The sequence below is a fragment of the Aquarana catesbeiana genome, linkage group LG06 (genome assembly GCF_042186555.1).
Source record: "Aquarana catesbeiana isolate 2022-GZ linkage group LG06, ASM4218655v1, whole genome shotgun sequence".
In the NCBI taxonomy this organism is placed as follows: Eukaryota; Metazoa; Chordata; class Amphibia; order Anura; family Ranidae; genus Aquarana; species Aquarana catesbeiana.
Window position 1 is genome coordinate 341,944,691 of NC_133329.1, and position 27,544 is coordinate 341,972,234.

Here is a 27,544-nt window from a genome sequence, read left to right on the forward strand (position 1 = left end):
GCTTTGCCATAGACTTCTATGGAGGCTTTGAAGATGCTTTGAAGCACAACTAAAGCGACATGGGGTATAATTTTTGAAGCGAATCAAAGCAAAAGCAAGGTGTAAACAGGACTGTAAGCTAACAATTTTATTTAGTGACAGGAGCTTTGACTAGCGGTCAGATATCTTAGCAAATGTAAACTAGCCCTTAATGTGTGTTGAAGCCAAAGCAAGTGTAAGTGAGCCCTTATGGAAACCTTTCTAATCACCACATATGTGACACATTTACAAGGAGAGGGTCAGATAAGATCACATTGGGTACTGAAGGGATGTCAAGGTTCCTGTCACTGTTCATACTACCAACAGGAAGTGCTATAGAATTTTACAGACTTATCCTATCTTAAACCTCTGTTTCAAGTTATCCAGAAGTCTCCACATTACAGACTCAGTTGGCTTGAGTACTCTTCAAAATAGTGTTTTCAAATATTTAAAAATTTTCTATATAAGACAGCCCTGATGGCTCAAATTCCCTAAGGTGTGGGCTTCTTTGAACAAAAACACCTCCTACCATCACTGCAACCTTATCCTGTGGAAATTGGACATCATGATCCCTAACTGAGAGGTGGGCATGCCAATCTTTCTAGTGGCTTCAACTATCAGGGATGGACAGCCAACCCCCCACCCACCCGTAGCCATCTGACTATTTATGGTAAGGTCACAGGCCAAAGTAAAAAAGGAGAGAGCTTTAAATGAAGAGACACATCCAATCAAATAACCTAGAATACAGATAACTTAAAAAAAGAAAATAAACAGAGTTGACAACATGATTAAAGAGTGATTAATCATTGCAGACACAATTCAATATCAACTAAATAAACAATGAAAATGTGAATAGAAAAAAAAAGAGCAAAACAAAAATGTAAAAGTGGATCAATAAACCAATCCATATAAAGCCAAGTATTAATCAACTAGTAATGTGAAAAAGAAGCAATAGATGTGAGGTGTAACAAAGAGAAGGAACTGAACAGATGAGCATAAAGCACAGGGCAATCTAGAAGAGAAGAAACCCTACAAACCTCATGGCCACAGGCTGCCTTATCTTTTATGGGTATTTGTTTTTTTGTGTTTACTGAGAGCTAGCTGCACTTCTATCAAGGAACATTTTTGTAATGGAACTGTCAAAAACTCCACCCAAGGCAGACAGGTATAAGCGTATAAATAAAGCAATTTGTCTGGTTGCTATGGGTCCATTTATGCCCCATTTGTCTTTGCTTTGTCCACAATTCCACACTGTAAGTACACCTCTCTGTAGATTTCTCTATAAACTAGAAGAAACCATTTGACTCAGAGTTACTGGTAGTAGACTAGAGTCAGAAGTACCAAGGATAGAATAAGCCAGTCATGCAGTGGGTAGAGCAGTAAGCTGATGCTTGGAGGAAGAGAGTAAGAAGAAGGCATGTGCTCTGGTTGCACACATCCTCTCATTGATGAAGTAAGAAAGACTACTATCTCTGCTGGCAGTGCTTGGAATAGAAGTAAGGGGTAAAGCGAGACAGACTGGGGTCCAAAGATTTTTTGTTGCCCATGTATTGTCACAATTGCTCATTTGTTGCACATATATTGCCACCATTGCCTGTATGTTGCCCACATATAGCCACATGACATTTGCCTGTTTGCTGCCCCTGTGTTGCCACTGCTGTTTATTGCCAATGTACTGTCATGTTTGTCTGTATGTTGCCCACATAATGCCACTATTGCTCATTTGTTGCCTTCATTTACTAAAGGCAAAAATACTGTGAACTGAAAGTGCAGTTGCGCTAGATCTGAGGGTAAGCTCTGTGGATTTCTATCATCCAATCCTGTGCAAGCAAAAATGCTGTTTTCTATTTTCCTTGCATGTGATTGAGTATTCTTTGAAGCTTTACCTCATTTACTAAGGAGGAGGATATATTGGCAATTGGCATTTACTAAGTTATTGAGCAAGTGCACTTGCAGTGCACAGTAAATTTGCCTTTAGTAAATCAACTCCATTGCCATGATAGTTGTTTATTGCCCTCATATTTCCACCGATGCCAGTGTGTTATTTATGTTTAATGCTCCCGCACCCGACTGCCACACATTAAACATACCCCTAAAACCTCTATATTTTGGTTAAGTTCCTAATTCACTAGGACTCATACACTCAAATATAATATCAAGTGCTGCCACAGACAAAAATTTGAAATAGTGGAAAGGTTATGTTAGGCTGTAAAAAGTTTGTGGTGTACACCACTAAGGTGGTGATGTTCACTTGTAATCCAAAAAGCAAACAGAGACTAGGTAAGTGACACAGAGTCTCCTGAACCAAAGGTCTTGAAAAGTATAATTAATACATGTTTCAAATGTATATTTAGCTACTAAAATAAGGTACTGCATATTGAGTTTTCACATACCTCTAGAACAAGCCAAAGTTGTCCTCCAACATACTGATCAGCTTTATAATACATTCCATAAAACATGACCACATTTGGATGATTTGGAAGTGACTGCAGTATGTTATACTCTGCCTCAATCTCCTCATCAACATCCTAAAGAGAAAATATACAAGATTATTCAAGCTTTCAGAAGAACCATCAATGTTACAGTAATATTAACATGTAGATGATTTTCACATTTTCTTGTTGATTCCAACTTGACCAAGTGGCAGTTGTGTCTGACATTTTTAGATCCCAACAGAGATGCAGTTGGCTGGGTTTTTATTTTCCTGGCTGCTATGCTATACTTGTGCTTTTATCCAAACTGTTATCAAATGGCTGGTGTCATCACATATGCAGCACCGTGTCAACTACAGATCAAACAGAAGCTAGAGTGGCAGCCTTCTTGGCTGCAAAGAATAGGAGGGTTTGAGTTCCAATTGAAGAATCTAAGCTGGCTTGTGTCAGAGGCATAAGAAACTGGAAGATAGCCACCCATCTGGACCAGAAAATTTGCTTCTATTTTTACATTTGATGTACCCCTAACCCTCTCTTCCCTAGACAATCAAGCCAAAGAAATTGCAGTAAGAAGATTGAAAGTACTGTCAGTCGCTATCTGTGGGTTGGTGTAGTACTGGCTGCAGCTACAGGGCAGGTCACCATTGGGAGGAAAGAAGACCCCATTGAAAAAATCCAGCCACCCCTACGGAGGTGAGTGCTGCAACTACAGTTAGTTTTACTATTCACAGCACAGCAGCCATTAAATACATTGTTTCCTTAAGCATAATGATGTAATTGAAACCCAGAATAATATAACTCACCCCTAAGCAACAGTTTTGCTTTAAGGCCTGATCCCCAAGCAGCATATATTCACCTTTACTTGTTTTCTTGTCATTACCTTCAACTGCCTGGGAACTAACAAAATAGTCAGTTCTGGGTATCAAGGAGCACGTGATTCACTCCAGTACTGGTGCTTGAAGACTGGTCCAGTGCTGTCACATCAGGCTGGCTTTCTTTAACTAGCTTACTGGAGTAGTGGGGTGAACAAAGAAAACCTGAGTCTGTGCAGGTGAGGGATAGGGCATTAATCACTTGCCAACCTGCTAACGTACATTTACTGTGGCAGGTCGGTTCTCCTGCGGGAACCGATGTACATGTACATGTCTGTGCAAGTAGGATAGTGGGCGTGCAGGCGACCCGCGATCACTGTGTACAGAGGCAGAACGGGGATTCAAGGTGATTACCCATATTACCTAATGACATGTCAGAGATCTTCGGTTCCCAGTGATCGGGAACAGTGATCTCTGTCATGTCCCAGTGAGCCCATCCCCCCTACAGTTAGAACACACCCAAGGAACACACTTATCCCCTTGATTGCCCCCTAGTGTTAACCCCTTCCCTGCCAGTGGCATTTTTACATTGATCAGTGCATTTTTATAGCATGGATCAATGTAATAATGTCACTGGTCCCCAAAAAAGTGTCATTTGGGGTCAGATTTGTTCGCTCCCTAAATCTATCCCATAGTTTGTAGACGCGATAACTTTTGCGCAAATCAATCAATATACGCCTATTGCGGGTTTTTTTACCAAAATATATAGAATATATATCGGCCTAAACTGATGAATACATTTTTATATATATATATATATATATATATATATATATATATATATATATATATATATTATTATTTTTTTTTTGGGATATGTATTATAGCAGAATGTAAAAAGAATTTTATTTTATTTTTTCAAAATTGTTTATATCGCAAAAAATGAGAAAAACAGAGATGATCAAATACTACCAAGAGAAAGCTCTATTTGTTGTTGTTAAAAAAGGACATAGTTGTGTTACACTATGTGATTTATTATGCTCTGTGTCTTTAAGATTTGTTCCCTCTGTCTATCTGAACTCTCTCTCCCACCATACTTCTGTATATTCTCCTTCCCTTCCTCTCTCTGATTCATTGTGCTCAGTATACCTCATGCTGTAACATCTTTACATGTGGCTTACAACTTCAACGTTTTTCAACCTATGAATATCCATCATTAAACTGAACATTTGAGAGGAGTCATCGTCTGTCTTTCCATACAGTGAGTTATACATTGAGTTAAGCTGTCTGAATTGATGCAAGGGATAAATAGATCACCAGGTCATGTAAGCTCTATATGAAGCTGAAGATAAAGTTTATTGCCTTGTAGTTGAGTCAGAACAGTAGAAAAACGGAGTTCCACAGCCTAATTGCAAGATTTCTGCATGACAGTACTGATACAGACAAGATTTACTGCCCTCATTGCAAGAGAGAATGAGTCAGCAGCACATGGAATCTTCATAACCTGAGACCAGGCTGCATGGTGTCATATTACAGCACACATATCCTGCAGCCACTCCAGCACAAGACACTGAACCAACTGACTTACCCAAAGGCTCAGTCAAACCCACCTGGAAAGTGATGGAGAATTATGAAGCCTTAAGAACTGAATTGTTTAATAGCTTGAAACTATTTTTGGAAAAGATTACTTCTGAGTCAAATACAGTGTCTATTGAACATGAACTACTGGCACTAGAGGACGCCATTAACAACTCTCTATCTCTTATGAGCTCTATCAGCTTACCAGTGACAAGTTCATTAATGTCTTACAAAATATGAACACAAAACTTTCACTCGAGGAATTAAAGAATTTCAAGGCTCTTAATCTGGAAAGAGACAGTTTTATCCAGCAAACCAAATTAAAGGCAGAAGCAAAGATAGAGCTGCTACAGGACACTGCATCTCACAGATTTGTTTCCACCAGACATTCTAAAAGGTCTTCTAGAAGTCATAGTTCAAGACACTCAACACTCAGTGAGCAACTTATCAATGCCCGCGCTGAAGCGGAAGCCAGCAAGGTGCAGGTCGCATATGCAGAAAAGAGAGCAGAGTTGGAAACGGAGTCAGTAATTCAGACCGCACGTCAAAGAGCAGAGTTGGAAGCTCAGACCACACATCAAAGAGCAGAGTTGGAAGCTCAGACCACACATCAAAGAGCAGAGTTGGAAGCTTAGACTGCATGTCAAAAGGCAACAATAGAAATCTTAAATGAACAGTGTAAACATGATGCAGCTATGGCAAAGCTAAGGGTCCTAGGGCAAGCTATCAGTGCGGAAGAAGGTGCAAGTGAGAAAAACAGCATCAACCTAAACATAGCAGATATGGAAGATCCCCTCAAACGCACTAAAGACTATGTCCTAAGCTACTGCAGTGTACACTCCATTGTCTCCAATGCTCCTGACAACATAGAAACTCCTTCACAGCTTCAAGTTAAAGAGGTTCCAACAACTTCCTGCATGCAAAATCACTCCAATGCATTTCCTGCCTGCCTACCTAGCCTTCCTTCTTACGTCACAGAGCATCAGCTGCAAGCAAGTCATCAATTTCCAGTAATCGGTACAGCCTTCAATCAACGTACCATTGGAACAACTGACTTCAAGCAAGTAACTCACCTGAACGCATCTGCTGCACCATATTTCCCTGTGTCCTTTAACAACAATGTCAAAGATAGCAATTAGCACCATTCAGCCAACATCATCTTACATAAAGGCAGAGACAACTGAGACAGCAGAGTTTGTGAGGTACATACTTCGCAGAGAGCTCACGCAAAGACTGGTCTTACAAATTTTGATGACCAACCTGAGAACTACAGAAGTTGGAAATGTTCTTTCAGAACTGCAATCAGCAAACTTGGCATTACAGCGGCTCAAGAATTGGATCTGCTGATTAGATGGCTACCTCTATCTGCTGCACATGTTAAGCCATTAAGATCAGTTTTCATGGACATTCCTAGAGCAGGCCTCACAGCTGCATGGGAGCGACTAGAGCAGTTATGGCAGTCCAGAAGCTATAGAAAATGCCTTGTTCATGCGTCTGGAAACTTTCCCAAAGATATCTGGTAAGCACAACAAGGAGTTCCAGAGACTGAGCGACCTTCTCCATGAGCTTCAGCTAGCCAAGGCAGACCCAAAACTACCTGGACTCAGTTACCTTGACACTGCAAGAGGGGTAAACCCAATCGCCTCCAAGCTCCCGTATGGTTTACAAGAGAAATGGTCTGCACTAGGGTCATCATACAAAAAAGAGGTTTCCTTCCCTCCATTCTCTTTCTTCTGCGAATTCATCAGGAAAATTGCAGAGACCAAGAACGATCCAAGTTTTTCCTACGGTGAGTACAGTCTCTTCTCACCATTTTCTAAGATTACCAGTCTTCAGGGCAACTATAGAAGCCGTAGAGGCCCAGTATCCGTAAAAAAAGACTGACATCCTTCCCACTCCTACCACAGCTGTGGCCACGGACAGACAGAGTAGGAAGATTAAAAACCCTAACAGAGAGTGTCCCATTCACAAGAAGCCACACCCCCCAAATAATGTATCGGCTTTAGGAAAAAGCCTCTTGAAGAGCGTAAGGAGCTTTTAAAGACATTTAGGGTATGTTTCAGGTGCTGTGCTTCTACAGAACATTTTGCAAGGGACTGTAATGTGTCCATCAAGTGCATAGAGTGTGGCTCTGAAGAGCATGTGCAAGCCCTCCATCCGCTTGAGCCCAGCTCTGCACAACCTGCTAACTCTCCTCCCAGGTTAACGCATGGCGGGGAGAATACAGACCAAGTGCCTAATTCTACCATAATTTCTTCATCCTGCACTGAAGTTTGTGGAGAAGACCGCTGTGATAAGTCCTGTGCTAAAATATGCTTGGTGAACATATACCACAAGGATCAACCAGAAAAGTCTCTAAAAGCCTATGCTATCCTAGACTATCAGAGCAATAGATCGCTTGCAAAATCAGAACGGTTTAATCTATTTGAAATAAAAGGTGACGCTCATCCTTACACCTTGGGTACCTGTAGTGGAACTACAGAGGTTTCTGGAAGAAGGGCTCATGGACTCATGGTATCTTCTCTCAAAGGTACCCCTACCTACACTTGTCGAGTGCAATCAGATACCTGCTAACAGGGAAGAAATCCCTACTCCAGCTGCTGCTTTCCATCACCCTCACCTGAAGGTAATAGCAAATGAGATACCGCCACTTCACAAAGATGCTCAGATCCTTCTTCTGTTAGGAAGAGACATTCTAATGCCCCGTACACACGGTCAGACATTGATCAGACATTCCGACAACAAAATCCTAGGATTTTTTCTGACGGATGTTGGCTCAAACTTGTCTTGCATACACACGGTCACACAAAGTTGTCGGAAAATCCAATCATTCTGAACGCGGTGACGTAAAACACGTACGTCGGGACTATAAACGGGGCAGTAGCCAATAGCTTTCATCTCTTTATTTATTCTGAGCATGCGTGGCACTTTGTCCGTCGGATTTTTGTACACACGATCGGAAATTCCGACAACGGATTTTGTTGTCGGAAAATTTTATAGCCTGCTCTCAAACTTTGTGTCGGAAAATATGATGGAAAATGTGTGATGGAGCCTACACACGGTCGGAATTTCCGACAACAAGGTCCTATCACACATTTTCCGACGGAAAATCCAACCGTGTGTACGGGGCATTAGAGTTCACAAGGTACACAGACAAGTCAGTGGACCCCCAGATGCCCCATTTGCTCAGCGCATGGATCTAGGGTGGGTCATCATAGGCAACGTCTGTATAGGCAAAATGAAGAGACCTACCAACATTTCGTCATTCAAGACAAATGTTCTGCCAAATAGCTGAAACACTTACTTTGAGCCATGCCCACATCACTACTGGGTGAAAGAGAAGATAGCCAGCCACGGATGGCAACATGGTATCTCAGGTAACACAAGCCCTTTCTCCTGCCACAATGACGACTAATGCAGCGTACACACGGTCGGACTATTCGACCGGACTGGTCCAACGGACCCTGACGGACCAAATCTGGCGGACAATCCGATCGAGTGTGGGCTTCACTGGAACTTCAGCTGACTTTTCCAGTCGCAAATCTGACGGAATTTAGATTTGGAACATGCTTCAAATCTTTACGTCGTAACTCAGCTGGACCCAGAAATCCGCTCATCTGTATGCTAGTCCGATGGACAAAAACCGACGCTAGGGCAGCTATTGGCTACTGGCTATCAACTTCCTTATTTTAGTCCGGTGTATGTCATCACGTACGAATCCGTCAGACTTTTGTGTGATCGTTTGTAGGCAAGTCCGTTCGTTAGAAAGTCCGTCGGAAGTCCGCCAAACGTCCGTCGAAAGATTGTAGGACAGGCTGTCGGACTTTTGTTGCTGAAAAGTCCGACCGTGTGTACACGGCATTAGGCTCTACAGTGTTTAATGCTACCAGTGAAGATGACATACTGGCTCCTTCGATGGAAGATAAAGAATTCATCAAGGTAATGGACAATGAGTTCTTTCAAGACGACTCCAATAACTGGGTAGCACCCCTACCTTTTCGTCTCCCAAGAGAGAGACTGCCCAACAACTTGCAACAGGCCATCAGTAGATTCTCCTCCTTAAAACGAAACTTAAGCAGGAAACCAGAGATGCAAAGACACTTTATGGACTTTATGCAAAATATATTTGACAGAGATCATTCAGAGCCTGCACCCCCACTAAAGGAGGGAGAAGAATGCTGGTACCTTCCATCCTTTGGCGTGTATCACCCACGCAAACCAGACCAAATCAGAGTTGTCTTTGATTCCAGTGCTCAGCATGAAGGTGTTTCTCTTAACAACATGCTCCTTACAGGGCCTAACTTGAACAACAGTCTAATAGCAGCCTTGATTCGTTTCAGACAAGAGCCTGTAGCAGTTATGGCAGACATTCAACAGATGTTTCACTGCTTCATTGTCAGAGAAGACAATAGAAACTACCTCAGGTTTCTATGGCACAACGACAATGACATCCACAAGGAAGTTATAGACTATCGAATGAAAGTACATGTCTTCAGTAACTGTCCTTCCCCCGCAGTGGCAACATATGGGCTAAGGAGAACAGCTCAGACTGGAGAAGAAGAATATTGATCTGATGCTCGTCAGTTTGTTGAAAGAAACTTCTACGTTGGCGACGCACTCAAGTCTTTTCCAACTGCTAAAGAAGCGCTTGATCTCCTTACCAGAACAAAGGAGATGCATCAAGACTGCACAAGATTATATCCAACAGCCAGGAACTTATGAATGCCTTTCACTCTGAGGACTATGCCACTAGTCTAAAAAACCTTGATTTGGGTACAGATGTACCAGCTTTGTTGGAGCATGTAAAGAGCTACAATTGGACAATTTCCTGGCCAACAATGGATGTACTTGGTTGTTTAATCCCCCACATTCTTCACACATGGATCTTGGGAACGAATGATTGGAGTAGCACGAAGAATTCTCGACTCCATGTTGCAGACTTACAAATCTTTACCACTCACCCATGATACTTTGTCTACCTTTCTCGCTGAAGTGTGTACCATAGTGAACGAAAGACCTTTAGTGCCGGTATCTTTAGATCCCGATGCTCCAGTGATCCTTACTCCAGCTTCTATTCTTACTCAAAAGATTGGGACTGCTGTAATATCTTCAAGTGAGACCGATCCCAAGGATATCTACAGGCGTCAATGGAATCAGGTGCAGCATCTAGCCAATGTGTTTTGGCATCATTGGAGGAAGGAGTATCTTCATCACCTTCAAGGTCGTAACAAATGGCAAACATCTAAGCCTAATCTTAAGGTTGGAGATCTCATCCTTCTAAAAGACAAGGAAGTCTGTCGTAATGAGTGGCCTATGGGTCTTATTACCAAGGTTATGCCCAGTGATGATAACAAGGTCCGGAAGGTAGAAGTCAAGGTAACCAAGGGAGGATCGACACGAACCTTTACTCGACCAATTACTGAGTTAGTACTCCTTTTGCCAGGTGAGTGACTTATGCAAGGACTAGCCATGCTGTTGGCACGGCGGGGAGTACATTGCTGCTATCTACAGGTGCTACTCTGAACTTTGGAATTCTTTGAAGACGTCATACATTGGACTACATGTTCTTCAGTCCTGTTGGACTTATGTTTATACTTGCTTGTTGCATGTTTTTTTATTACAGGTTCCAGGACATTTAACAGTATTGGACTTATTGAAAATATATATTAGTTTATGGTTATGAAATCTAAAGATTTCAGACAGGGAGTGCTGTGTGACACTATGTGATTTATTATGCTCCGTGTCTTTAAGATTTGTTCCCTCTGTCTATCTGAACTCTCTCTCCCACTGTAGTTCTGTATATTCTCCTCCCCTTCCTCTCTCTGATTCATTGTGCTCAGTATACCTCATGCTGTAAGCCACATGTGGCTTACAACTTCAACGTTTTTCTACCTATGAATATCCATCATTAAACAGAACATTCGAGAGGATCCATTCGTCTGTCTTTCCATACAGTGAGTTATTCATTGAGTTAAGCTGTCTGAATTGATGCAAGGGATAAATAGATAACCAGGTCATGTAAGCTCTATATGAAGCTGAAGATAAAGTTTATTGCCTTGTAGTTGAGTCAGAACAGACGTCAATTTTGTTTGGGTACAGCGTTGCACAACCGTGCAATTGTCAGTTAAAGCGACGCAGTGCTGTATCGTACAAAATGGCCTGGTCATTGAGGGGGCAAATCCTTTCCGGGCTGAAGTGGTTAAAGTGAACCATTTGCTTTGCCCAGCATACCCCTTATTCACTTTAAAGGGAATTGAACCCATTTATTTTACCACTTACAACAGATTTAGCCTTTGTTGTAATTTTTCCTTGAATGTTCTTACAGATGTCTTGCTTTCTTGGCTCTATGACAAGCCTTTCCACATACATATGGCATGGTATTCTTTACTCTGGTCTATTTATCTCCATTTAGATGGAAACAGGACATGTCATCATGTAGCCATTTACACATACCCTTTTTTTATTCCCTTTAGTGGTGATTGTGCATTATGTTACATATTATAAAACCCCAAATAGTCTAAATATTACAACAATTTGTTTAAAAATGCAGAAGGAATGTATCTTCAAAAAGCAATTTAATTAAAGATGTGAAATAAAACAGATTATTTTTCTAATAAATTCAAGTCACTCTGGCGTTAGCTGGGTTTAATGATGCGTGTCTAGAATATAATTTGAATTTAATTTGTTGACATCTCAATTCAGAAGCACATATGGAAATTCATTTTTAAATATATTTCCTTTTTTCTGTTTGCCCTCTTCAAATTTATTAAAAATAAAAAGTCCAAATCTGGTAAAAAAAAAAAATGCATAAAACCACATATATTGCTAATTCCCACACTGTCTACATTGAAAGTAACATTGTAAATTATTTGCATAGCAAATCTTGCCAAAAATAAAACTCCATTTGCAGGTCATTTTTGTAAATTGGACTTCAACCCTTTACCAGGCTTCTGGGAAAAGCAGGGTGTCTATTACATGAGCAGGAAATACGATTTCTAGGGAGGCACTGTACACAAACAGTAAACGGAATGGCACCTCTGGTTTGACAACATAGGGGAGTGGGGGTTAAGCCAAACTTATTATATGAGCCCCCTTGGTGAAATAATAAAATTAAATTTTCACCTTCAGTGTATAAAATAACCACACTTTTTCTTTATTATTCTTTATATAAAGAAAAAGTATAATGGATTTTGGTCAATGTTATTTTAACTTTATTTGGAAAATGTAAATGTTTATAAACTGATGGTTTTTATTATTTAACATTATTGGTTTGACTACACCCATTCTAAGCTATATAAAATCAGTTTATTACTAGATCCTCTTTGTAGTAAGTGTCGTAGGGATCATGGAGAACTAATCCACATGCTTTTGGAGTTGTCCCAAAATTTATAGATATTGGACCCAGATTGTTGACCCGATCAACTGAGCCTTCTGCTGTTCCATTAGACCCTAGGCAGTGTATTTTATTGTATGGAATGGCTCCACAAGATCATATTAGAGAGCCTGTGTCAAAGACCACTTTCCAAGACTGTAAACTTATCTTGCAGTACTAGAAGTACCCTTCAACTTCTAAGGAATATGGGATACACTTGCACCGTGAGCGTCTAATCTATCCACATCGTGGCTGCCCTGCCTAATTTGGGAAGGTATGGGAGGGTTGGTTAAATACTCCTGGTCTTTCCATTATTGACCTAGTGCTGCAAAGGCTACTGTAAAACATGCATGCCTTACCTCTGTTTACCGCTGTGTCACTTTACCACACTGTGCTTGTTTGCTTAAAAGTATAATTGTAAATCACTGTGAACTGGCATGTCACATCATTTTCATGGTTTGCCAGCTCAGGAATTGTTTATTTTTTTAAGAAACTTCTTCTTGAAAAAAAAAATATATATATTAGTTTGCAGAGCATGCTGGGCTTTCTAGTTAGAAAGCCATGTACTGCTTGCATAGGTTTGGAAGCCATCAGAACCCTTCTGGCCAATCCAGAAGGGTTCTGGTTTAAGAGAAGGCTTTGGATTATGTCTGTGTGTGCATATATAAACTGAAAAAAAATGTAAAGTAAAGTGTTAACCCCTTCCCTGCCAGTGTCATTTTTACATTGATCAGTGCATTTTTATAGCATGGATCAATGTAATAATGTCACTGGTCCCCAAAACGTGTCATTTTGGGTCAGATTTGTCCGCCGCAATGTCGCAGTCCCACTAAAAACCGTAGATCTCCACCATTACCAGTAAAAACAATACAAAAAAATTAAAGTCCCCAAATCTATCCCATAGTTTGTAGACGCGATAACTTTTGCGCAAACCAATCAATATATGCCTATTGCGTTTTTTTTTACCAAAAATATGTAGAAGAATATATATCAGCCTAAACTGATGAATAAATGTGTTTTTTTATATATTTTTTGGGGATATGTATTATACCAGAATGTAAAAAGAATTTTATTTTTTTTCAAAATTGTCGGTCTTTTTTGTTTATAGCGCAAAAAAATGAAAAAAAAACAGAGGTGATCAAATACCACCAAAAGAAAGTGCTATTTGTTGTTAAAAAAGTTAGAAAGCCATGCACTGCTTGCATAGGTTTGGAAGCCACCAGAACCCATCTGGCCAATCCAGAAGGGTTCTGGTTTAAGAGAAGGCTTTGGATTATGTCTGTGTGTGCATATATGAACTGAAAAAAAATGAAGTAAAAGTAAAGACAATATAAAAAGATAAATCATCTTCTACATAGTCAGAACTAAACAGGCAAGATGGCATATCTAGCTATATGATGCCTTGTTTGTGGTCATCATATTACACTATGTTTGTTCTTAACGTTATCTGTATAACAATAATGTAACAGATAAATACAGTATGATGTCCAGATAAAGATGAATGCTGTAAACTTACACTTATCGGATCCAAGATCTTCACAGCGGCCAGACTGCCATCTTTCTTGTTACTGACTTTGTAAACCTTTCCGTAAGTACCTTTTCCAATAGTGTCAATAATTTCCCAGGTGTCAGAGGGATCAGCAAGTGATTCTAGTCCAATCATATTTGGATTATAAGGGAACAGTCCAAACAATGACTTCCTGAAAAGCAAGAGCATATTTTTAATACATTTATATTAAAGCCTTGGCTCTATCCTCACTAGGGTGACCACATTTCCAAACTGCCATTCAGGGACACCCCCCCAAAAAAGATGATTTTTGACATTTTTTTGCCGATTTTTGGGGCAGGGCGTACGAAATCAGCGGGCCCGTGTGCAAGATCAAAAGTGGGCCCTAGGCATCAAGAACAACAACAATATGGTGCGCAAAGCGTGTCGTAATGAACTGTGGACATTTCTTAAATTGCACTAAATATTGGCTTAAAGGGGGTGTTCTTAAAGAGAGTCTGAGATGACTTGTATAGTGCAGAATGTGGTAATGTTAAATAGGGAATGCAGAGTGTATGGCGGGGGGTAATATGTACAGGAGAGGAGTGCAGAATGTATGGCGGTGGGTATAATGTACAGGAGAGGAGTGCGGAATGTATGGCGGTGGGTATAATGTACAGGAGAGGAGTGCGGAATGTATGGCGGTGGGTATAATGTACAGGAGAGGAGTGCGGAATGTATGGCGGTGGGTAATATGTACAGGAGAGGAGTGCGGAATGTATGGCGGTGGGTAATATGTACAAGAGAGGAGTGCGGAATGTATGGCGGTGGGTATAATGTACAGGAGAGGAGTGTGGAATGTATGGCGGTGGGTATAATGTACAGGAGAGGAGTGCGGAATGTATGGCGGTGGGTAATATGTACAGGAGAGGAGTGCGGAATGTATGGCGGTGGGTAATATGTACAGGAGAGGAGTGCGGAATGTATGGCGGTGGGTAATATGTACAGGAGAGGGGTGCGGAATGTATGGCGGTGGATAATATGTACAGGAGAGGGGTGCGGAATGTATGGCGGTGGGTAATATGTACAGGAGAGGGGTGCGGAATGTATGGCGGTGGATAATATGTACAGGAGAGGGGTACGGAATGTATGGCGGTGGGTAATATGTACAGGAGAGGAGTGCGGAATGTATGGCGGTGGGTATAATGTACAGGAGAGGAGTGCGGAATGTATGGCGGTGGGTAATATGTACAGGAGAGGAGTGCGGAACGTATGGCGGTGGGTAATATGTACAGGAGAGGGGTGCGGAACGTATGGCGGTGGGTAATATGTACAGGAGAGGGGTGCGGAACGTATGGCGGTGGGTAATATGTACAGGAGAGGGGTGCGGAACGTATGGCGGTGGGTAATATGTACAGGAGAGGGGTGCGGAATGTATGGCGGTGGGTAATATGTACAGGAGAGGGGTGCGGAATGTATGGCGGTGGGTAATATGTACAGGAGAGGGGTGCGGAACGTATGGCGGTGGGTAATATGTACAGGAGAGGGGTGCGGAACGTATGGCGGTGGGTAATATGTACAGGAGAGGGGTGCAGGACGTATGGCGGTGGGTAATATGTACAGGAGAGGGGTGCGTAATGTATGGCGGTGGGTAATATGTACAGGAGAGGGGTGTGGAACGTATGGCGGTGGGTAATATGTACAGGAGAGGGGTGCGGAATGTATGGCGGTGGGTAATATGTACAGGAGAGGAGTGTGGAATGTATGGCGGTGGGTAATATGTACAGGAGAGGAGTGTGGAATGTATGGCAGTGGGTAATATGCACAGGAGAGGAGTGCAGAGTGTATAATGGTGGGTAATATGTACAGGTGAGGAGTGTGGAGTCTATGGCGGGGGATAATTAGTGGAGAGAGGAGGAAGAGGAGTGCAATATCACCTCCTGATAGTCTGTCAGCCACCGCTATACCACTTTGGTGGTGGGGCACTCTGAAGGATGTAAGGGGGCACTCTGGAGGCACTAAGGGGGCACCCTGGAGGTTGTAAGGGGGGATGTAATGGGGCACTCTGGCGGTACTAACTTAGTCAGAGCCCCCTTACGTCCTCCGGGGTGCCCCCTTAGTGCCTCCTTACATCCTCCTCCAGAATTGCCCTGAATCTCTAGCAAAGTTCCCAGGATTCCAGACAGTACTATTGACCCCTCAATAGCAGCCAGTTTGTCTTTGAAGATGGGGAAGGGGGCAAGTTGTCAAAGAAGAATACTTGCAGTGATTTTGGGGGATAAGAGCATGCTGTATGTGCTAGGGGGCACACTTTGGGAGGGGAGAGAAATTGTGCTGGAAGGGGGGTTAAATAAAAAATCTGACCCCCCCAGCACAATATATCTCCCCTCCTAAAGTGCCCCCTAGCACATACAGCATGCTCTTATCCCCCAAAATCACTGCAAGTATTCTTTTTTGACAACTTGTCCCCTGTCTCTGTGTCTCCTTCTCCTGCAAGTGCCAAGCATTAATATTGTGTACAAACCTCAGATCAGCATGTCCCGTTCTGTTGAGTCCTGTGTCCATTCTCCTCCCCCTCCTTCTCCTGTCTGTGACATCCGAGCCGAGGAAAGGGGGGAGGGGACTTCAGTCCGTGTGTTAGTGTGAGGTGGGCAGGAGGGGGGAGGAAGGGAGAGGGAGAGATGCCGTACACACTAATCGCAGCGTGTGGGAACAGAAACACCCCACACAAGCTGCAAGCCAGTCACTGGAGCCAAGTGCAGAGGGGACAGAACCAGCAGCGACTCCCAGCAGCACTAGCGCGGAGGAGGAAGTGAAATCCTCCTCCGCTTTCAATGCTGGGCAGTGACGTCACTGGTTGCCTGATGCCAGGCGGCTATAGCAACCAGTGATCAGGAGTAGGTGGAAGCGGAGCCAGAGCCAGCACTATAGCGGCTCGGTCCGCCCCTGTTCCCAGATTGTCAGTTTCATTCCGGGACACTGTATTGTCCCGGAATGAAGGTGCCCGGGACCAGGGACAAAGAAGTGAATTACGGGATAATCCCGGGCAATCCGGGACACGTGGGCACCCTAATCCTCACATGTACTTTTTAAAAGGTAAATACCACTTTTGGAGCATCTTGGGAAGTAGTGCTCTGTATAAATGGTCGTGAAGGAGCCTGCTCAGGGTTGTCATGTGAAGACCCCACTGATGAGAAAGAGTTAGTTTAAAAAATACACCTTTATGAATTAAAAACAGGTAGACCTTGCAGTGGGGTTATTGCCTTTGAGAAAGTATGTTACTCATTAAATGGCTGCAAGGCCAGACAGCTTTTAAATGTTTTTAACTGGCAGATTTTTTAAATACAATAAAGAGAGTTGTAGCTGCGAGTGCCCTTGAAGTATTTTCTTTTCCATTAGATTGTCATGAAAAGTGTCTGAAGGACCAAGCTAGAAGAATGTAGGCTGTGAGATTCCTCTTATGAGTAATAGGATAAAAGGTTAAGAACTTTTGGGGTTTCTCACAGCCCCTTTGCATGTGATACAGGAGTCTTGCAAAAACGAAGCGATTGCACAGAACAGGTAAGCATGATACATTTGTTAAAAAAAATAAAAAATAAAAAGGGTTTACAATCACTTTAAAGGCTTTCATTTTTTGGACTTCTCCTTTACACAACCTCAAGATGGGGATGTCACCTAGAAATAGACTGTGCTGGGTGAGGCTGATATTGCGGTTCATTGCCACCAGTTAACTTTTTTGCTATCTGTAAGAGTAGATTCTTCCCAATGACCACAAATGTAAGGTGCATTCTTTCTAGTGACAACCACACTAATGTACTGTGAGCTGTAGATATACTAATTATTAGCAGGTATTCCATTAGCCCATAAAGTTATTCCAAGGGTTCCTCCATGTTAAAAAGGTTGAGAAAGGATGTTCTAAACAAATATAACAAAACACTGTCTGAGTTAATTTGTCAGGAGAGTGTAGCGCTCCTGCTCATGCATTGTCCATGTCTGCCTGTCCACCTGCTAAGTGATTGATGTAGCCAGCCTCTGGGTGGAGACCAAACCTGATTTAAGCCAGCCAATCCTGCAGTCTCATGCTTGTGATAGCATTTGTAACACTTGCTCCAAGCTCCCTTTGTCTGCCCTGCCTGCTAGTTTAGATACCCTTGTTTATGACCTAGGATTGGAACTTGGACTATTCTCTGAACTCTGCCTGCCATTTTGACTAAGGTTTTAACCCGGACTGTTCTGAATCTTACCTGTCGTGTACCTGGACTGTCATTGAACCACTCTGCCTGTCTGTCAACTGCAAGTACTTATTTGCTGTGCTCAGTTCATGTCTGTGTAAGAGACCTGGGGGCAACCGAGTACCGGCAGGCCTAATTGCCTTATGATGGGAAAGGAGGTTGCTATAGGTGAAGAACACAGAAGCCAGCTATAGTGTCTGACCACCTACGCTAGGGGTAAGCGTGACATTATTGTTAGTGTTTACATACACTTTAACATCTTGCCTTCTTATTCAACGTCAATGGTCCACTAGGTAGTGAAGCAAAGATCATGATAACATGACCCTAAAGCCTGCACCTTTAAAATCCAACTTGGCAATGGAGGCTCCCATGTTTGTACTCCCATGGGTTCCCTTTAAGATCTGATCAATGGGGGCACATTAGAAATACATCAGTGCTAACGACTGCTGTTCACAGAAGTGAGAACAGCATTTTCCCAAGAAAATAAGAAAAGATGAAGCGAAGGTCGATAAATTCCTAACATATAGTACAATGTCAGTGTGATCAGAACATCAATGCATCAGAACTGTAAGTGTGAATCTGCTCAGCTGAAAAATCAATATCAGCAAATGTGACAGCCTTCCAAACAAGTCCCTGGCGTCACTTGGCATTATACTGTTTCAGCATATGTGACCTCTTGGGAACGGATTTAGCTGGCCATAGTTTTTATTGAGGCGGTCAGTCTAATGATCACCGGTATATCACAGTAGCCAAGAGTTGTTATTTCTACAAACCAGACACTGGGGACATGTCATTTTCTGCTGTGATTCTCCAGTCATAAGGCAATAATGTGATAATATTTTCTTTATACTTTGAGCCAGAGTGTGCAGGAGGCAGCTGTGAATACAGATATTGACACCAAGCTTCATATATGTAAGTGTTTGAAAGAACTGCGCTGCCTATATCAACCAATCACAAGCTTCATTTAATTTCTCCAGTACAGTGGCAAATGAAAGGTAGAAACTTAGTATGGGACTTTTATAATTCTGTAGCACTTTACATTGTTTCTTTTATGTGTGCCTACTGCTCCATCCATGCTATATGACCTGTTATAAATCTACAACCCTTAAAGTGGAAGAAAAGCCTAAAGCCAGTCATACATGGATCACAATTTGGCCAGTTCAGAGGGGAATTTTGATTTGTGTATTGGCAGGGAAGTTGTACAGAAGATGATCTACTGATCGACTTCTGTACAACCGCCCCATTGGATGTTTCCTGCTCAATCAGCCTGGCCAGCTATACCCGGCAGCGCCGGTCAGTGTATTCTGATGATGGGAAAGTCTCCTTGCTGTCAGAATACAATAGCTCAGTGAGGAAGATTCTCCCATCCACATCAAGTGTGTGGATTGGGGAATCAAGAAGACATGTATGGCCAGCTTTATATTACCTGTATAACAGATTGCAGAGAGTAATTAAAAACTCACATAGCTTTAGAACAACAAGTAAGTCCTTGGTAAAAAGATAAAGAGAATGAAAAAGTACTTAGTCCCATCAAAATAAATGGGAAAGACATAAACCAAATACGGATGGGGTGAAACATAGGAGGGACTAAGTTTCCAAGCTATAAGATCAGTATGAGGGACTGAATATAGCTATATTGGAGGCATCTCACCTTGCTAGAAAAACTGAGGAGAACCTCCAATGTCAGATCGCTAAGATTCCATCCTAGATAATTTGAAATTCAAGGGTTCCAAATCTTTCTAAAATTTTTGGTTTTATCACATTTGGTTCTAGCCAATTTTTCATTAGTTAAGTACCACAACATCTTCTGTTGACATGTGCATATCTCTACCTATTTTGAATCCCCTACAGTCCAGTTAAGTGATCCCACAGCTCTGGCTCCCCTGTGTCAGTGAGCAGCTGCTGCAAGGGAGAGGAGGGAGTGCCACCAACAGCTGGGCCAATGGTGCCTATGAATGACGTCTTGGCTTCTGGACTTCCCAACAGTTGTCAAGTGCTTCCTGAGCCAGAGCTGCAGGATCACTTGCTCAGACAAAAAATAGGTTAGTACACACAAATGTTTTATACGGGTTAGGCAAGATAGATAGGAAGGAGAGGGAACATTTTTAAGAAAAGTTAGAATTAGGCTTTCCCTCCATTCTAACTCTCCTTATAGCTACTTCCCACAGTCATGTCAAGGATTTCTCCTGCACTGTACCTGTTCTGTGGAATTTACTATTTAGCAGAGTGCCCATTTATTCACCATGTTTACGTGAGGGTGCATTCTCCTTCAACTCCATTTTTCATAACTCCCTGGTTTCCTGGATATGCCCAGGGAGTACAAATTTACCAGCTTTCCTCCCCAAGCAGCTCAGAGAGGTCACAGCTGATGAGACAGAGGTAGCTGGGAAGTTAACTATAGCCAGTTGAGAGACTGGACAGGAGCCTAATAGCACAAAGCTTCTCCAGAAGATCCAGCTACTGTAGGGAGCACCTTCCCAATTGCTACCAGAGTACTCAAATTCCATTTAGGCGGCCCTTTGTCCTTGAGCCTTGGACCCTTCCAGCTGTTTACAAGTCTTCTGAACTGTTTTACTGAAATAGATATTCTTAGGTAGACTTCTTTGGGGGGGGCTATCTAAGCTTTCTGCACCATAATAATGGAGCAGGAAAGTGTTGAAAGTGGCATGAGCCATAGAAACTGGTGTGGCAGGGTGTGCAACTATGTTATAAAGGGATTGCGGCAGTTTTCAATACAGAAAACTGCTGCAGGTCCCTGACAGACTGGACCTGGCATTGTGGACCTAAACTGTTTGTAAATAACTCACATACCACTCTGTCCATGCAGCAATTACACTGCACAAGCAAAATTTGCAGTGTTACCAGCTTTCCTCCTCATCTCCATCTAAGCCCAGCGGGGGGGCGGGAGATGGACAGATAGAGCTGAACTGCTCTCTGTGCTGTGTCTGTCAGGTTTTCTTATGCGGACTACAAATGGTCATTTCAACACACATTACACATCCATGGACCACTGTTGTCACCAGTATTAGGAAACCAGCCCTGAGCAAAGCCGTGCAGCCATCATTGGAGTGCATGTAGACAGGAAGGTAGACAAAAGGGGAAAATAAGCATTGTATTAAACGCTTCCCGACGATCACATGTATATATAGCATATGTGTGTATACATATTATATAAGTATTTTATTATATCTTTTCATGTGACAACAATGAAGAAATGACACTTTGCTACAATGTAAAGTAGTGAGTGTACAGCTTGTATAACAGTGTAAATTTGCTGTTAGTACACCCCTAAGTGAAAATGTCCAAATTGGTCCCAAAGTGTCAATATTTTGTGTGGCCACCATTATTTTCCAGCACTGCCTCAACTCTCTTGAGCATGGAGTTCACCAGAGCTTCACAGGTTGCCACTGGAGTCCTCTTCCACTCCTCCATGACGACATCACGGAGCTGGTGGATGTTAGAGACCTTGTGCTCCTCCACCTTCCATTTGAGGATGCCCCACAGATGCTCAATAGGGTTTAGGTCTATGTGCTTGGCCAGTCCATCACCTTTACCCTTAGCTTCTTTAGCAAGGCAGTGGTCGTCTTGGAGGTGTGTTTGGGGTCATTATCATGTTGGAATGCCCTGCAGCCCAGTCTCTGAAGGGAGGGGATCATGCTCTGCTTCAGTATGTCACAGTACATGTTGGCATTCATGGTTCCTTAGTCTGCTTGTCTTCAGCAAACTGTTTACAGGTTTTCTTGTGCATCATCTTTAGAAGAGGGATGACAGCCATGCAGACCAATTTGATGCAGTGTATGGTCTGAGCACTGACAGGCTGACCCCCCCACCCCTTCAACCTCTGCTGCAATGCTGGCAGCACTGATACGTCTATTTCCCAAAGACAACCTCTGGATATGACACTGAGCATGTGCACTCAACCTCTTTGGTCGACCATGGCGAGGCCTGTTCTGAGTGGAACCTGTCCTGTTAAACTGCTGTATGGTCTTGGTCACCATGCTGCAGCTCAGTTTCAGGGTCTTGGCAATCTTCTAATAGCCTAGGCCATCTTTATGTAGAGCAACAATTCTTTTTTTCAGATCCTCAGAGAGTTCTTTGTCATGAGATGCCATGTTAAACTTCCAGGGACCAGTATGAGAGAGTGAGAGCGATAACACCAAATTTAACACACCTGCTCCCCATTCACACCTGAGACCTTGTAACACTAATGAGTCACATGACACCGGGGGGTGAAAATGGCTAATTGGGCCCAATTTTGACATTTTTACTTAGGGGTGTACTCACTTTTGTTGCCAGCGGTTTAGACATTAATGGCTGTGTTGAGTTATTTTGAGGGGACAAATATATAAATTTACACTGTTGTACAAGCTGTACATTCACTACTTTACATTGTAGCAAAGTGTCATTTCTTTAGTGTTGTCACATGAAAAGTTATAATAAACTACTTACAAAAATCTGAGGGGTGTACTCACTTTTGTGAGATACTATATATATATATATATATATATATATATATATATATATATATATATATATATATATATATACAGCCTTGTCGGTAAGCAGTAGGAGAAACCCGACCCCCAATGGCAAATAAGACTGGACAACCATCTGCCTAATCCATCAAGAAATAGTGGCAGAGGAAGCCACCAAGCCTTTCATGGGCCGTCTGCAATTACCAAAGAGAATCCAAGTTCCGGAAGGAAGGTGTAGCAGACAGATACACACAAATTGCCCAAACCACATCCAAGGAGTGCAGTGCAACCACATTGCGATGTAATGATTGTGGACACAGGGAGGGAAGGACAAACGCCCTCATTCAGATGAAATTTGGACACCATCTCAGGAAGGAAGGAAGGAAGGAAGGAGGGATACGGACAAAGAACCACCATGACCTGGTGTAAAACCAACCACAGCCAAACCAAGGCCATCTGGGATGCAGTGCTGTGAGCCATGTCTACTACTCTGATAGGGAAGGCCATGTGGAGGAGCACGCCAAGCTGGTCTTGAGCCGATGGAGGACACTGCCCCCACACACACAGGTGCTGTAACTAGAGGGCCAGAAAATGGCCACCTGCCATTGTCACAAAGGTCAAATGACTGGGATCTTGCAGGCTTCGGATCATAGTCAGAGGCTGGGTGCTGTCTGCAGCAGCTTCATCACTGTGCTTGGAGCACACAATGAGCGTGCAACTCGGCACAGAAACCCTGATCTCCTTAAGCACACAAGTGCAGCATGTGGGTGTTAAGGCTCACTGGCCTACTGCCTCACATATGCATTATGTGGTCAGCAAGATTTTGAGAAAAGCTTTAGGAACTCTGATTCCCTAGGGGATGTGCCAGGCCTCTGCAGAGAGACCACTGCTTCTGCACAGAAAGTTTTTCTTTACACCATGCTGGGAACATGCTTTTATACCTAGGGTGGACGCAGATAGTTTTTTTAAAGAAATACAATATAACTGCAAAATCTTTTGTTTTGATGTACCTGGAATGTACAGCGGGTAAAATAAGTATTAAACATGCCTCCATTTTTCTAGGTAAATATGTTTGTAAAGGTGCTATTGATATGAAATATTCCCCACTTGTATGTTTGAATTGCATGGGTTGTTACGGAAATGTGGTGAAAATTTTGTGTTAATATCAACTTAAATATATTTACCTAGAAAAATGGTGACGTATTCAATACTTATTTTACCTGCTGTATATAACTAATTTATACTGGTCGTTCAGTTGAGCTTTAATGTCTCCAATAAAGCTTTGAAAAAAAGTGTAAGAAGCTAACTACCATATTTATCGGCATATAACATGCACAGGCGTATAACATGCACTTTAATTTTAAGAGGGAAGTTTCAGAAAAAAAACTTACATTTTAAATAAAGAACTTTAGAAGCAAAATAAGGGTCAGTGCCCATCAATGCAGCCTCCCCAGTGCCCATCAATGCAGCCTCACCATTGCCCATCAATGCAGCCTGATCAGTGCCCATCTGCAGCTTCACCAGTGCCCATCAATGCAGCCTCACCATTGCCCATCAATGCAGCCTCACCATTGCCCATCAATGCAGCCTGATCGGTGCCCATCTGCAGCCTCACCATTGCCCATAAGTGCAGCCTAATCAGTGTCCATCTGCAGCCTCACATTTGCCCATCAATGCAGCCTTATCAGTGACCATCTGCAGCCTCACCATTGCCCATCAGTGACCATCTGCAGCCTCACCATTACCCATCTGCAGCCTCACTATTGCCCATCAGTGCAGCCTGATCAGTACCCATCTGCAGCCTCACCATTGCCCATCAGTGCAGCCTGATCAGTGCCCATCTGCAGCCCCACCATTGTCCATCAATGCAGCCTGATCAGTGCTCATCAGCGCAGCCTTACTAGTGCATGGAGATTAGAGCCGCTGGATTACACAGAGTGGGGATCTCCCACTTGCTCGGCAGAAATAAATATATACACTGCGCTTTCAAATATACTCTTCACATTATATATATATGTGATAATCAAAGTGCAAATATGCGTGTGAGTCACACACCGTGATACATCCAAAAACTAGTGACTGTAAAAAGTGATAATAGTGCAACAAATAGTTATGAATACTTAAAAATGAACAAATAAATGGAAATAAATAATCACACTAGTACAAAGTGCTATAACGTGCATCCATATGGTGATTGGTTGTATCAAAATTATTGTTCATAAAAACAAATAGTGTTCATAAAAATATATAGTGGACTCAATCCACTAAAACATATAGATGAATAAAAAGTGCTTCTATGTGCATATGTGTCATCCAATTATTTCAATTCAAAAGTGCTTCTAAAGTCCATGCGATTTGGTAACTGCTGTGTAGATAATCCAAAACAAGCCATAGTGATCCATGCGATTTGGAAACTGCTGTGTAGCAAGCCACTTTGCACTTAAGCTTAGTCAATACACGCCTGTGAACCAGCTCTGGGGCTCTGCAGTTTTAACCACACTCCTGGACCCGTCAGCACTATACCTCGGTTGAGTAAAAAAGGACTGGATGGTGTAATAACGTTTTAACAGTTTATTAATCACATAAAACCCCTCTATGGGATACTCACATAGTACAGGCGCGTCAGTGCGCCACTCTGCATCAGGAAAACAGCAAACACCATGTAAAGATACTGGATATTCGGCAGTTGCTGTTATACAAGTCCCGCCTCCTGGACTGCCTCCTATGATAGACAGCACATGACCAGTGTGCTGTCTATCATAGCACAGATCCCAGTGTGTGTAATCTGGTGGCGCTCTTGTCCACCACCTTCCCCCCAAGGCGGCCCAGTGGAAAATATTGGCGTATAACACACACACATTATTTGCATTCTGTTTTCAGGGGGGAAAAGTGCATGTTATATGCCAAAAAAATACGTATTTTCTGTAGGCAATACAGAGCTCTTCTTTCATATACTTTAGACTCGAGGTCCACTGTCCAAAGCAGAGCAATATATTAGAAAAGTTACACGGAACAAAGTCTTTACAGCAAAAATGACTTTATGAAAACTATCCAAAATTTGCTTAGTGTGCGGCCCCATGGCCTTCTCCTGCCCATGCCAGGCAGAAAATTGTCAGCTGAACGGTGCCTGCATCCAATCAGATGCTACTGCTGCTGTTCAGGATGTATTCAGCTGTATTTTGACAGCTGATGGGACCTCCTGTCAAAATTTAGCAGCCACAGTGGGAGTTTTGTCCTGAATGGGGGTATTGGTTGCATTTTTTTTTGCTCAGCCTCTAGGCCAAACTAAAAAATCTAAACGTTCATGGCCAGCTTTATAGAGGCTTTTCTGTATTGTTCTCTGATCGCAATAATGTTGTCTGCATTGAGGTTGTGAAAATAGACTTTTAATGCTAGGAAGTTCTTACAGAGATCTCGAATATATTAACATACCATCAATTACTGCTCCTGGGGTGTAAGTAATTTTTTCTCTGTCAGACATCCGATTTGTTACAAATTGCTTTTCTGCTTGATCTGCTGATAGGCAGTTGTTGTTTGTAGAATGTTTATGACTAACTATCCAGACTCTACAAATGTATATTGTTCATATACCTAATATAGAATTAATTTTGTTATTTTTGCTACAGTTCTTTCAAAAATGTGAAATATGTGCAAATTAGGGTAAGCCCTGGTTCAGACTGGTGCGGCTTTGAAATCGCACTACTTCAAAGCCACACATCAGTGTGTTTTGCACTGGCGATTTCACTGCTGCTCGCGACTTCATTTAACAGAGGTCTATGCAAGTCACAATGAAATCGGTAAGAAGTAATGCAGGAACCTTTTTCATAATCACTGTGACATGAGTCTCGGCGATATGAATGGTTCGTTGCCGGCAATGGGGTGTGACTTGTCATGTGATTTGAAACTGACAAAACGTATGACAAGTCGCACCGGTTTGAATGGAGGCTAAAGGGAATTTGATCTGTTACCCATTCCAGCCAAGCACATGCTTGCATTTTTTCCCTATCTGTAGGGCTGTATTTACCATAATGGCACACATGGGAACCAGGGTCAAACAGGGTATTAGAGTTAAAAGGGGAAACACCAAATATTAAAATTTACAAATACTTTTTCTTTCTCTGTTTTTCTCTTCTGGCCACCACAAGATGTGTATCTCTTTCTTGGTGATCTGTGCAATTAATAAGTAGTTCTCCATATAGATAAAGCAGTATGCTGCCTCCAATAGCAGATTAGCATTAGCGCCTATTAAAATAATTACTTGAAAGGGTGTCATCATTCAAGTATACTGAAAACAACATCATTTCTAAATACCAATGCAATGTCTACAAGAAATAAAAACTGAAGTCTGATGACTTTCTGTGGACAACACAAAAATGTTTACTATAAGTACCTAGAACTCTACCAATACTCATTCACTGTATATATATTAAATATAAAGAGAAAGGGAGGGAGACAGCAAAATTATGTAAAATCTCCCCTTACCCTCTACTAAGTCTGATGAACAAGAAGTGAAGGGAAATCTCTCCTGATGTGGCATAGAAAAACATCTGATAGGGATTATAAATATGCTTATCCAAAACGAATCCAAAGTTTTCTTTCCATTGATACACAATCTTGAACAAGTATGGTGGATAACTAAGAGCTCAACAAATACTTGAATAACACTCGAAGCAAGGGACTCATATGCACTCAGCAGGACTACTGTTTTCAAATCAAGAAAGTACACTGGTCCAGGCTATCTGAGCTCCCCGTCTGGCTGTAGGTGGTGGCTTCCCATCTAATAGCATACCAAGCGTCAAACAAGAAAACTCCCACTCCACAAACTGCTTTATCAAACCAATCAGCTTCATTAAACCAAGTGGCTCAGTTTATCCCGCCAGACTTAAATGGGTTGTTCTACGAAAGGAACAAAGACTGTTCACTTTGCAAGTTGCACCGTTCAAAGGGGATTTTCCCCAGAGCTTAGTTAATGAGAGTAAGCTGCATTGAGTTCCATCACGTGCAAAAATGCAGTTTTATTTTCCTTGCACGTGATTGAGTGACCCTTGCAAAGTGAAATCCCACCATATTCATTAAGCTCTGGGGAATATCAGCTTGCCCAGTGCATACCCTATTTGCCTTTAGGCAATCCCAGACTCT

General features: G+C 42.3%; 1 protein-coding gene across 5 annotated transcripts in view; it reads right to left on the reverse strand.

Moving 5' to 3' along the window:
- The window catches only part of MYO3B (myosin IIIB), a 635,651-nt gene that overhangs the window by 569,245 nt on the left and 38,862 nt on the right, over positions 1-27,544 (reverse strand). For all 5 annotated transcript variants that reach the window (XM_073633937.1, XM_073633938.1, XM_073633935.1 and 2 more), the window contains exons 2-3: positions 13,729-13,912; positions 2,412-2,546 (exon numbers count right to left, since the gene is read on the reverse strand). In XM_073633937.1, the coding sequence (XP_073490038.1) occupies positions 2,412-2,546; positions 13,729-13,875 (282 nt within the window). In that variant the 5' untranslated portion in view covers positions 13,876-13,912. The remainder of the gene's footprint in view (positions 1-2,411; positions 2,547-13,728; positions 13,913-27,544) is intronic.